This window comes from Felis catus, chromosome A2, assembly GCF_018350175.1.
Source record: "Felis catus isolate Fca126 chromosome A2, F.catus_Fca126_mat1.0, whole genome shotgun sequence".
Classification (NCBI taxonomy): Eukaryota; Metazoa; Chordata; class Mammalia; order Carnivora; family Felidae; genus Felis; species Felis catus.
Genome location: NC_058369.1, coordinates 124,961,614 through 124,975,180, shown reverse-complemented (window position 1 = coordinate 124,975,180; position 13,567 = coordinate 124,961,614). Strand labels below are relative to the sequence as shown.

At 42.4% G+C, this 13,567-nt stretch overlaps 1 protein-coding gene across 5 annotated transcripts in view; it reads right to left on the bottom strand.

Annotated features, from left to right (window-relative positions):
- BMPER (BMP binding endothelial regulator) overlaps positions 1-13,567 on the bottom strand; it is a 251,830-nt gene that overhangs the window by 46,294 nt on the left and 191,969 nt on the right. Inside the window, exon 14 of one of the 5 annotated variants that reach the window (XM_019825681.3) lies at positions 10,454-10,727. The exons of the other annotated variants lie outside the window; for them this stretch is intronic. Coding sequence (XP_019681240.2) covers positions 10,712-10,727 — 16 coding nt within the window. The 3' untranslated portion in view covers positions 10,454-10,711. Of the gene's footprint in view, positions 1-10,453; positions 10,728-13,567 lie in introns of those variants that run through there. 5 annotated transcript variants of the gene reach the window in all.

The following is a 13,567-nucleotide window of genomic DNA, read 5'->3' as shown; positions in this document are numbered from 1 at the left end:
ATTAAAGAAAATGAACTTCTAAAACTAGGTTGGCAGCAGGCATCTGGTATGGAGGAAGTTTTAATCTTGAGGCGGAAATCATAACCAGTCCAGTTTTGTCCCCGCCTCCTCCGCCCCCCACCCAGAGTTTGACCAGTACCCACATACAGTAGGAACTCAATAAATGCTTACTGAGCTGACGTCTCTTTACTATTGTATGGATTATTCCAGTCAAGAAATCTGAAAAAGGATAACAAATTAATAGGACAGCTGTTGTATGACCTAGACAACTGAGTCAAAGTAGAAGTTTATACTCTGATTGCGAGGCTTAATTTTACGGATCAATTCCTCTAGACCACAGGGTACACAGATATTTGGTCAAACTTTATTCTGGGTGCTTCTGTGCAGGTGCTCTTGGAAGAGATAAACATTTAAATCTATATACTGAATAAATGAGACTATTCTCCCTAATGCCAGTGGGCCTATCCAATCAGCTGATGATCTGAATAGAACGAAAAGCTTGACTTTCCCTTGAGTAGGAGTGAATTCTTCCTGACTGCCTTCCAACTGGGACAGTGTGGTTTTCTGGTTTTTGCGTGTTTGTTTGTTTTTGCTGCATTTGAACTGGAACTGAAACGTTGACCCTTCCTGGGTTCTTGTGAGCCTGCTGCTCCTTCGACTGGAACTACACCATTGTCTCCAGCTTGCCAAGTCACCCTGCAGACCTAGGGATTTGTTAGCCTTCATAAGCACGGGAGCCAACTCCTTGTAATCAATCTCTTTATATCTCCTGTTGATTCTGTTTCTCTGGAGAACCCTAACTAATACACCAATCCATTCAAAAAGCACAATCCAGGTTGAGGGGATATAAAATGGGTGATGGGGATTCAAGAGTACACTTATGATGATAAACACTGAGCAATGTATGGAATTGCTGAGTCACTATATTGTCCACTTGAAACTAACATAACACTGCATGTTAACTATACTGGAATTAAAATTAAAAACTTAATAAAGTTAAAAAAGTCATAATCCAACCCCTCCCATGACTGCCCATTATCTTGCAAGAAATATTTTAGGCTCAATCTAAGACTAAGGCCATCTGGTAACCCATATTGGGGTAAAAATTCAAACTAAATAATACTCTAGGGAGTATCCAATGATTAGGAACATTCAAAAATCCATGGGGCTTGTCAGCATCTTTTTCTTGTTCTAACCCAGGAATTTGGCATCAGGTAGAAACAACTCTTAACTTCATGTTTCCCATGTAAGTATCTAAAAATACAGACAAAAACAATGTAGTCAGGGAAGTACTCTCCTACTCTCCACTCACACTCAGGATCCCTGCTAAATATTACAAGAAACTCTAAAACAGAGAATGTCCGCCCTTGAGAGAGGAGCACACCATTTGCCACTCAACATATCATGTTGTTCTCTAGCATTCTGAAGATTGGTGACCAAGAGAAGACAGTGGAAGAAAATTAACATGGAAACCAAGGTCTCTGGTATGACCTCAGTGAGCAGGTCAGTTCCAAGCTCCAGTAATAAGCTGACTTCACCTTCAGGGAACCTTAAGGACAGTGTCCTCTGTTGGTTCTACATGCCTCCTTGGCTTATCCAGGGTTATGATTCAAGGCCATTTCTAATAAGCCAAGCTCATCTCATAACACCAGAACAGCCAAAAATGTACACCTTCCATGTAGGTCCAATCTGCCATGTAGGTCCAAATTGATATTTGGAAAGATGAATGTTTTCCATTTACCTATCAAAATCACTTTTAATAATTAGACTTCAAGAATCAGCACAGGTCTCCCACTGATATTTTTAAATCTGTACAAAATCCTGCAGATCCAGGATCATAGTCTGAAAGGGGTTTTTGTTTGTTTCGTTTTGTGTTATTCCCTATCACTACACTGGTAAATGAATATACAACAATTTTTAAATTACAAACATTTGTTGAGTATTTACTACATCACAGCTTTGTACTAAGTACTTTAAATATATTATCTCATATAACAGTTACAAAAATCTTAGGAGGTAAATATTGTATTATGTGTACTTTACAGATGAGGAGTTCAAGGCCTAGAAAGTTTTAATGGCACAGAGTAATGGTGCACCCAGGATTTGAGCCCAAATAGTTAGACAATAAGCCCTCACTTTTACCTATTACACCAAAACTCAACACATCAAAGAACCAAAAGTATACAACCTCACATGTTGAGCATTGAACCTCATATATCACACAGTTCCCACAAAAAAAAAAAAAAAAAAAATAGGGCCTGATATGCCATGAAACGAAAAGGAGTCGCATTGGAAAAATAATCCTAAAACATCATGAGCTGCTCTAGATTTATTTTTTAAAGACCAGAACACACAGGAGAGGAGAAAAACACCTGGACCAGAGTCGGTGTCATATTGCTATTTTACTTCCGAAAAAAACTCAACCTAAGTCCAAATTACATAACACTCCAAATGGCTTACTTAGTCAGTTGCCTCTGCTCCAATTTAATCTCTGGAGGATGTCAGCCAGAGCCATGCTCAGAGGTTTGGCAGAAATTATAAAGTCTGAGAGAATTAGCATTCTAATGTCCAGAGGATACACTGACAAATTAGTTTGAGAATGCTGCATAGTTAATAAGTCATTCAAACTGACATGTCCCAATGGAGAATAAGATGCTGCACATTGAGTTGCCACATCTACCGCTTATATATGCTAAAAACAAAGAATTCTATAAAGAAAAGATCTGTTCTCATCATGATGAACCTCTCCTGCTTCAAGTAACTACTGGGAGCCTCCAAGGCAAGGAACGTCATGCTAGAGGATGTGAAATATAAATGTGATATAGTCCTCAACTTTGTGACACTTACACCCCCTGCTTGAGGAGGTGGGAAATGAGCTGAAGAGGTGACAGAGGATCTAAATTCCAACTCATGACCACAACAAGAAGCCAGGTAGTTTGGTTATCGATCGGCCAATCGATGTAGTCAATGCATGTAAGAATTCAGAAAAAAGAAAAAGCATGTGTCTTTGGTGGTCAGGAAATATTTTAAAAAGTCATGACATTTGGCTAGATATGGAAAGATGGGTAGGACTTGAAGAGATGAGAAAGGAGAATCAAGGCAAAATGCCTAAGAAAAAGGCAAGAGGCACAACAGAGCGGGGCACACTCAGAGCTGGTCAGTCTGGCTGGACCAGAGGGTTTGGAAAGTAAAAATTGACACCACAGAAATAGAAAGGATTATATGAGAATACTGTGAAAAATTGTATGCCAAACAGATTGGACAGCCTAGAAGAAATGGATAAATTCCTAGAAGCATACAATTTTCCAAAACTCAATCAGGAAGAAATAGAAAATCTGAATAGACTAGACTGTTCACTAGTAATAAAACTGAATTGGTAATCAAAAACCTACCAATAAATAAAAGTCTAGGACCAGATGGATTCACAGGTGAATTCTACCAAGCATTTAAAAAAGAGTAAATATCTATTCTCCTCAACTAGTCCAAAAATTAGAAGATGAAGGAAAGCTTCCAAATACATTCAACAAGGCCAGAATTATCCTGATACCAAAACCAAAGACACCACACACACAAAAAGAAAACTACAAGCCAATATCCCCAATGAACACAGATGCAAAAATCCTGATCAAAACATTCCCAAACCACATTCAACAATACATGAGAAGGATCATGTATTGTATCATCCACAATCATGTACCTCCACAATGTGTATCATCTACAATCAAGTGGAATTTATTCTAGGGATACAAAGATGTTTCAATATTTGCAAATCAATCAATGTGACACGCCACATCAACAAAATGGAGAATAAAAAATCATACAATCATCTCAATAGAAGTCAGAAAAAGCACTTGACAAAATTCAACATCCATTCATGATAAAAATCTCAATACATACTTCAACATAATAAAGGTCATATATGAGAAACCCACAGTTAACATCTTACTCAATGGTGAAAACTAAGAGCTTTTCTTCTAAGATCAGGAAAAAGACAAGAATGTCTACTCTTGCCACTTGTATTCAACACAGTAAAGGTTTCATTTTTAAAAGTTTGTGGGGTAGAGACTGGAGCAATCCTCAAATGCCAAGCTAACGAGTTTGGGCTTTGTCCATTAAGTAAGGGAGCCACACTTAAGATCTTTGATGATGATACCGAAGAGGTCAAAGTAGCACCTGAGTGTGGAGCTCATCAGGTAGAGAGCTCTAGAGGAGGAAACAGAGTCTAGCAGAGGTCACAGGTTCAGGAGTCTGGGGCAGTGGTGCTGGCTCTTGGGAATGAGGTCCTCACACTGTGCCTGTGAGTGAGAAACTCAGAGGAAGAAGGACAGCGATGCTGGCTGTGCCCTATCTACACATGCTCTCTATGCCTAGATGCTTTGTGTTCGTGTCTCAGTGGGTTCTAACAACCACCCAAAGTATAGTTCTTATTCATCCCATTCCACAGACAAAAAGAGCTCAAGAAAGTTACCTAACCATAGAGCTGGTACGTGGAAGAAGTGACATATACATAATTTCTTAGGATAAATCAGTAGAGGTGGTAACTGGTTGAAGAGGGTGTGAAAAGCAGGACAGAGTCAATTATGCCAAACTATGCCTATAAGGTTTCAAGCAGAAAAGACTAAAGGTCTTTCATAATAAAAATATGAACCAAGAGCACATAAGAAAAGTAGGGTCCCCTTTCTAGGGTAGATGTTTTCCCCATAAGTGTGTGGAGTACACCCCTACACAGAGGATTGCACTCTGTTTGTTCCCACCCAGGCTTGAAATAAGCCCCCTAGGTGGCATAAGCTTTGGGTACATAGTCTTGTGGCACCTGTGGTTAGGTCCACATGAATATTATATTGATAAGAAGCAACAATACCTTCTGCGAGATGGACTTTGGGAGCTGGGACACTGAAGGCCTGAATATCAATCCAATGCTTATGTGTCCCTCACAGACTGGGCCACATTTGGAAAATAGGTCTGTGATCTGATTACCCCCATCTCCTCTGTTTACCCCCACCTCCATCTGTTAAAGGGCAGCAATGAAAAGTGTCTCGATGCTCCTTTGGTTCAGGAGCAATGTTAGCTTGAATGAAACAGTGTCTCTGATCACATGGGAGATAGTTTATCTACTCACTTCAAGGCAAATGGACCCTTTGGAAAGGACACAGCCACCTTTCTTAAATAGGACTGTGAAGTAAGCCTGCATTTTGTACACTTAATTGTCTTAAACTCTATAAGTCAAAAAGGGACTAACTTCATCCTCACTGAGGAATCTACATATCACAAATTATTTCATCTTCCACTGGAAAAATAACTTGACTCATGAGTCAAAGGTCAAACCATTCTCATCACTGGTGAGCCCAGACATCACTGATTAGCCCTCTGTGATGAACTTGGTTTCTAAGCATAAATAGGATTGACTTTGACAGGTCCTCAGGTGCTTTTAGTTTTCTCCCAATGTCATCTAGAGGGAAGAAGAACGAAACCCAAATTGAACCTGTCTTCTTAGGCCTCTTTTAAGAAAGTCCAGATCAGGACAAGAAGGCGTGTATGACTCCAGGAGCACGCTCACAATCTGTTGCCAGCCTCTGCAGACGTACGGAATGTGTTCAGAATTCACACAACATGATGGCCCTGACAGCCCAATTATGCACAACATGCCTCAACTTGTAATTCATTTGTGAGATGAACTTCACAAAAGACAGCAGTTATGAGCAAAGATGACTAACATACTCGTAAAAAGCTAAGGCATACTGCATCATTTGCCTCCCTCCACCTTGTAGAAGATGTACCTCCTACCTCAATTTGTAATTAAGAAAAATCCAGAAGACAGATTGTTGAACAAAAGAAAGCAAATCAAGGTACATATATGAAGTAAGGGACATCTCTGGGAATCCCACAGCCCTGAGATTATGCACAAATCAGCTCTCTCCATTCCCCTTTCCAAGCTGAAATGTGTTTCTGAACATGCCTTACTCCAATTTTTCAGGTTGGGAGATCCATGGTGGGAACATCTCATGTTCTTCCTGCCACCCAGGCAATGGGTCAACTGAGGGAAGATAAGTTTGCAAGGGAAAGCCAGGGAACTAAGCATATCCAGGAGCAGAATGTGTCTGGGCTCATTCTGGGGCCTCTGCAACCACCACTGCACACACATAGCTCAACCCCAGACCATTTGGTTGGGTTGAATCATACTTCTCTTTCTAGAGATGGTTCTAGAAATTTCTAGACAAAAAGGGTAAGTGGTCCTGAGCTCAGGAAAGTGTAATCCATGTGTTCCTAAAGAAAAGGAGAGACTGTGTAAGAATATGAGAGGGGGTGGGGAGGAAAGAGAAGAGAAGAGAAGAGAAGAGAAGAGAAGAGAAGAGAAGAGAAGAGAAGAGAAGAAAGAGAGAGAGAAAGGAAAGGAAATTGCCTGACAAGCCCAAAGATTACAATGGCCCATAATCACCATCACTCAGTTAAAGCAGGAATTTCTCTTAAGTCCCTCTAGCATTATGCTGGGGTGTGGTGGGTGTGTGAGAGGAACATAAACACACATGACAAATGGCCTCTTTCCTCAAGAGCTTTTATCTCTTGAGGAAAGCTGTCCTGTAGAGGAATAATGGTAATATATCCAAGGCCAAATGGAATTAGTGCATAAAATGGAACAACCAAAGCATGAGAGGCACAGGGGAAGGGGAATAAATTTTAGCTTTAGAAAATGCTTTTAGAAAGCATTTAAGCAGTCCTTAAACTGAGTTGGGACAGGGAGAGGTAGGGAAGGACAGTCCCAGCAAATGACAGCAAACAAAACCAAAGTCACATTCATGAGAAAGTATGAAGTGCACTCAGCCGTTGCCAGATTGGCTAGTATACAATGTAGGTAAAAATGAGCAAATCTAAAAACATAAGGAATCACCAGATGGCAGGGAGCCTCGACAACCACACTCAGGACCATGAACTTGACGGAATAAATGATAGAGTCACTAAGTGCTCCTGAGCACCAAGATAGGCTACGCTAGGTTTCACCGAGGGCTCCAGCACCACAGCTTCTGGATGAGTTTAGAGCCCCCTGGATGAGCCCGCCCCCTGGGAGACTGTCTGGTGTTCCAGGTTCATCTGTATTGTTAGAATCGCTCTCATGATTCATTCTCTTGAAGGTCCCAAGAGTTTTTCCGTTTCAGCAGCCCTGCAGAACCGGAAACATGCTACCCCTCTGCGACACCTGTATTTTAATCAGAACTACTTTTTCATTTCTTCCTTTCCTTTGAAGGGAAGTTACTTAAAGAAAAAAAATCAGTGTCCTTCCAAAACTTTTTTCCAAACAAAATTCAACAGCAATCCCTTCTCCCTAATGCCTGGAAGAGGAATGGAAGAAATGGTAGAGTTTCAAGTTTATGTGATGGTGGGTTATCACTCAGTGCTTACATTCAGAAGAAATAATCTTTTATTCAACTTTACTAAAAAACTGAGACAAGGGATCAAGAGGCACTGGCCAGAAGACAGATGGATAACGTCTCCCATCCTCTGTAGAATACCTAGATTCAAACCATATGGTCACAAGAAATGATTAGGGGAGGGAGCAAAAATGCCAGGTCCACTTAAAGCCCAGTGCTGGATTTTCAGTAGTTGGACCCTAACTGAATATGAGGGCACAGTTCATTCTCTCTACACCCATGTTTATTCTATCATATTTCAAATCCCTATTCCCAGAGGTGCTGCTCATGTCTCAGGGAAGTTTCTCTTCTTCCTCACAGTAAATACTTTGAGTAGCTCAGTCGCTTAAGTGGCTGACTTCAGCTCAGGTCGTGATCTCATGGTTCCTGAGTTCAAGCCCCGCATCAGGCTCTGCACTGACAGCTCAGAGCCTGGAGCCTGCTTCGGATTCTGTCTCCCCTCTCTCTGTCCTTCCTTTGCTCATACTCTTGTCTCTCAAAAAATGAATAAATGTTAAAAACATATTAAAAAAAAAAACCCAAGGCCCTTTCCACAGTCTGTAAAGCCCTATGTTTCTGCATTTTTTTCTCCCTCTGCCCCTCGCTCCTTCTGCCTCCAGTAGAGTGGCCTTTTGTTATTCCTCAAACTCTCCAAGCCCCTTGGACTCTGCCTGGAAAGCATTTTTCCTAAATTGGGGAAGGGCTCACTCCCTCTCTCCCTTCAGCTCTCAGCTCAAATGGTACCTTATCCAAGAGGCTTTTCCTCATCAAGTTACAGGAAACTGCTCCCAGCCCCCAGCAGTGTTCTCCGTCCCCTTTCCTGCTCTGTGTTTCTCAGTAGAACATGAAATCACCTCATGTACTACACATGCATTTGCTTATTCTTGCCATCCTAACCACCCTTCCAGGTCATGAGAATAAAAACTTTGGGTCCCAGCTGCATTCCCTGAGCCTAAGAAAGTCCCTGGTAGAGGTGTTCCTCACTACACGGTGGCAGGAATTGTGGTTAACAGGAACACAAGCAAGCTAGAGAGGGAGAAATGGAAACATCCATCTCCCCTCCACAGGTAAAAGAGGACCTTGAATTACGTTGGTGTCTCTCTCCCAGTCTCTGTGTGATAAGCCATTGATTAGTTTAAACCAGTGGTTCTCAAGGTGTGGTCCTCTGACCAGCAACATCAGCATCAACTAGGAACTTGTTAGAAACTCTCAGACCTGCTGTATCAGAAACTCTGGGTGTGGGGTCAGCAATCTGTTTAGACGGGTTCCCCAAATGAGTCTGATGCCTGCCTAAGTTTGAGAACCACTTGTCTAAATGAGTCAACTCATGTGACTTTCCCAGTTATGGTGATTGATTGGTTTAGAAATGGGCACAAGACTCAGAACCAAGGAGGTTCATGAGACTTGCTGGGGTTTGAGGGAGAAAAGACTCACCCGTGTCTGCATAATTTGTCTGAAGCTCTAACCAAGAAGTATTTGGGGCGGGGGGCAGGGGGGCTATATTCCAACATAGACACACTGTGGCAGGAACTGGAGAAAGCACAGTCCCCGGGAACCTCATTTAAACTCTGAATCAAGCCATGAGCGAAACTGAAAAATGCCCTGACTTTTCAGTCACACGAGTCAATTAATACTCATTTTTACAGATTAAACCCATTACTACTAAAGCTAGTTTAATGGGGGTTTTCTTTAAATGCAACTGAAATAAAAGATCTAATTCAGGGGCGCCTGGGTGGCTTGGTCGGTTGAGCGTCTGACTTCGGCTCAGGTCATGATCTCACAGCCCGTGAGTTCGAGCCCCGCGTCAGGCTCTGTGCTGTCCGCTCAGAGCCTGCAGCCTGTTTCGGATTCTGTGTCTCCCTCTCTCTCTGCCCCTCCCCTGTTCATGCTCTGTCTCTCTCTGTCTCAAAAATAAATAAACATTGAAAAAAAAAAAGAAAAGAAAAGATCTAATTCATACAAGGTAAGCGACAGTACATGCTACAGCTAAACTTAGGAAATAGAGGATGCCTTCAAAGTGCAAAGAAAAGTTATTCTGCCACTTTAAGACCTGGACTCTTGTACTCTCCCTGAGCTGTGATTCTCCACCACCCGAGGGGTGCTCAGGGCCTGAGACTCATGTGGGAAGGGCCTTACCCAATGCTAGAATTGAAGGAAGGGAAAGCAAATGGGTGGCTAGATGGCCCAGCGAGGCAGGGAATGAGTTACTATTATCAAGATCTGAAGGACAGAGCCTGGGAATCAGGGAGCAGGCAGGAATGGGCCCAGTGGAGAGTGAAAGGCACAGCTGGGCAGATGGAGGAGCTGTGCTGGTGTCTGGGCTGCTTTTCACTGTAATCTTGTGGCTCAAGGTCTGGGAAGACCCTTTTAAGAACCAAGGGTGAGGCAAACACAAATGACCTTACACCTCATAAATATGAGCTATTTCACTGATCAGTGTACAATTGCCTTGCCCTGTTTCAGCATCCCTAGTCGCTTCAAAAAGTCCTGTTAAGAGACTTTCCATCTGATGTAAATAATGAAGCACAAGGCCAGTAACTAATAGGGGACCAACTCATGAACAGGTGAAAGCTCTTTGCGGAAGTGTGACCCAACTGCGTGCCTTCAGCCCCTGTGACACACTAGAGTCAAATTACAACTGTCTCACAAAACAGTTACCTGGACTCCTTTTCTCTGCATAGGAAAATAAATTTTTCTATTAAAATATAGATAATTATGGGGCGACCCCCATAAGTGGGTTAAGCGTCCAGCTTTGGCTCAGGTCATGATCTCATGGTTTGTGGGTTCAAGCCCTGTGTCGGGCTCTGTGCTGACAGCTGGGAACCTGGAGCCTGCTTCGGATTCTGTGTCTCCGTCTCTCTTTGCTCCTCCCCCACTCACGCTCTGTCTTCTCTCTGTATCTCTGAATAAACATTAAAAAATGTTTAAACAAAATATAGATGATCAAAAGCTTCAATGTGTTATCAAGCCTTTAATGGAAGCCTTTGACAAAAATAATCAACAACACAGTGCAGATTAGGTCCGAGCAGGAATGTTGAAAACCACACCGGCACTCATCAAACTTTAATGTGTACACAAATCATGTGGGAACCTTATCAAAACTGTACATTCTGTTTCAGGAGGGGGAGAGTAGAGTCAGATTCTGCATTTCTATCAAGCTCCCAGCACTGCTGGTCCAAGGATAACAAAGAATAGCAAAGGTCTGAACCTCATGCTGGTGTCTTACGGATCGTGCAGTGGCGGTGTGGACGTGGCTTGGCATGCGTGTCTGTGCGTGTGTGCCCACATGTGCAGCAAGTGTGCCTTGATCACTCCAGATGTGCCCTGTGAAAGAACACGGCATGCCCAAGCATATCATAACAAGTAATATAAAGCCCTGCCTGAGATATAATGAAGTCAGTGATATGGTCACCCGTGAGGGTGAGGAGAAAACCCACTTGAAAGCTCCATGAGAAGGATTAACCTTCAGGGGAAATATGATTTGACACATAACATGAGTGAATCACACTGACAGGTGAGATTCTGTGTCCTGGGACCTTATTACGTTGAACACAGGAAGTACACAGAGCTCCTTGGGATGGGCACACAGGTAATTCAGGCTTGGCTACATCAGCACTTTAGGGGCATATGAATGTGGCACAAAACTCCCTAGTTAGGCCCCTCTCTTCTTGCCTCTGAGCTTGGTTCACTGCTCCCCATCCTTCTGATGTCAGCTCAAATATCATTTTCTGAGGAGAGGGAGTTCTCTGATCCATTGGCCTCCCTCTTCCCCTATACACACACCTACTGGGTCTGATCCTCCTGTAAAATCATCCTCTTATACACCAGTTTTCCTTTGAAACAGACACATATCATAGCACATTTATTTGTGAGGACACTGGAGTACTGCCTGTCTCATTCACTAGACTATAAACCCCATGAAGACAGGGACCATGTCTATTTCACTCACCACTGTAATCCCAACACACAAACATCACCTGACATTTAACAGGGCTCAAGAAACATCAATTAAACAGCTGAAGGGAAAGAAGGAGGGAGGAAAGAGGCAGGATTTTTAAACCCAGCGTCCACTGACCCCTACACAGATAATTCCCTGCTACATGCACAGGTGTGCATGTATTTTTCTGGAAAAAGGACCCTTAGCTTTCAACAGATTCTCAACAAGGACTGTGACTTCCCAGAAGTTAAGAATCCTACCAGTATCTCATCAATCTCAACATCTTAGGAAGTGAAATAAAAATCAATTTCTTTCTTTAGAAATTACTTCTAAACAACCTTGAAAAGCAAAAGAAGAAAAAATATGAAAGAGAAATACTTTACGGGTGCAGAGCACCAGAACCACGGATCTCTGTTCCATGATGAACTCAGCCGTTCACAGTGGTATCGGGCACTAGTGTGCCTTAGTGCTAGAATAATACTGTGGACCAGAAAAACATTTGAATAGAGAGGTTCCTGGGTGGCTCAGTTGGTTAAGCATCCGACTCTTGGTTTTGGCTCAGGTCATGATCTCAGGGTTCATGGGATTGAGCCCTGCATCAGGCTCTGTGCTGACCGTGCAGAGCCTGCTTGGGATTCTCTCTCTCCCTCTGTCTCTCTGCTCCTCTCCCACTTATGCATGCATGGTCTCTCTCAAAATAAATAAATAAACAAACAAACGGACTAACTAAAAAAATTTTTTTGAGTAGGAAAATCGTCACCATTTTGAAATTCATACATTTCTCCTTAAAAGACCAATTGGATGAAATTGGTTTACTTAAAAGCCAGCCAACATAAACTGTAGCATAAGACTTCCAAAGCCTGAACAGATAATTTTGCTTAAAAGAAACTATTTTAAAAGAAAAAAAAATGAAAATAAATTGCAGTATATGAAACATTTGCAAAATCCAAGTGTTTTTAGCTCCGTTTAGCAAATGGAGAAAATTTAGGGCTGAGGATGAAGGTTACAAGGGGGAACTATTACCAGATTATGATGGTAATGGTCAAAAGCATAAGCTCTGGGTCAAACAGATTTGGTTTCAAATCCTGACTCTGCCTCTTTTTTGCATGGCGACCTTGGGTGATATTTTTAACTCCTTTAAACTCTAGCTCCTCATCCACACAAATGGAATACTATGGGCAGGCAAAGCCCTTAGAGGCCACTCGGCACATAGCAAGCACCCAAACATGTAAGCTCTTACTCCTCTGTTATTGTAGCATTATCCATTATTATTAACATTGTAATATATTACTGGGACTCGCAGAGTTTCTGGCACATAACGCATGTCAATCAATGCTAGCTAACGTGGTCGTTGGTACCTCCTATTACCGAAGCCCATGGATTCATTATCTAGTAATTCAGCCCTCTATTTCCAGTCAACTTCAGGATCTTACTCTTTTTATCCCCTCAAGTAAATACCAACCTCAGCTTTTCTACAGTCCTTATTTGCTATTAAGGCCAATAAACCCTAATGGTGGCCACAGAACTATGGGTCAGTATCTGCTTAATATCTTTCCTTCCCGCCTTTGATCACAAAGACAAAATGAAGACTCCAATTTCCTGGTTTCCTTTTCATATGGAAAAGCTTTCAGGGGCTCTGAAAGGTCTTCTGGCCCATATTCTTTGAGCAGCTCAAATGCATCCTACCTTCATGCTCACACATGGGCCATTTGCTTGTGATGCAATGAACAAACCAGCTTGTCTTCTCTCTCTTTTAAAACTCCAAACACTAGGTAAGACAGTAAAGATCATAAGGAATGGCTCTTTCATGTTAAAAGAATTATTAATTCCAGGATCGTCACCAGATTTCCCCATTTCCTTGCAAAGCATTTATTTCTCTATTCTCTGTGCCCATTGACTGGGCTCTTTAAAAGCCTAACGCCAGTAGAAAGGAAACAGATTTTTACAGATACATCCTGTCGGCCGTTCTGGGCGCACAATCCTGGCCCCTGTCTCCGGGTCTGTCTGAGTGCATGAGGGAAGAGAGGATTTGGGTAGCCCTCACTCTGCACAGGAATCCTGGGCTCTGATCCTGATCAACAACAAAGCTACACGGTGTTCAGTCCTCTCTCCCGCCTCACTGGCTGGGTCCTGGGTCATCTAAAAGTGAGCCAGGTGGTTCCCTGCACCAGGCTCTCAGTGAAAAGGCATCTCAGCAACCAGGAGAACTTTGACTCTGGATTCTAAA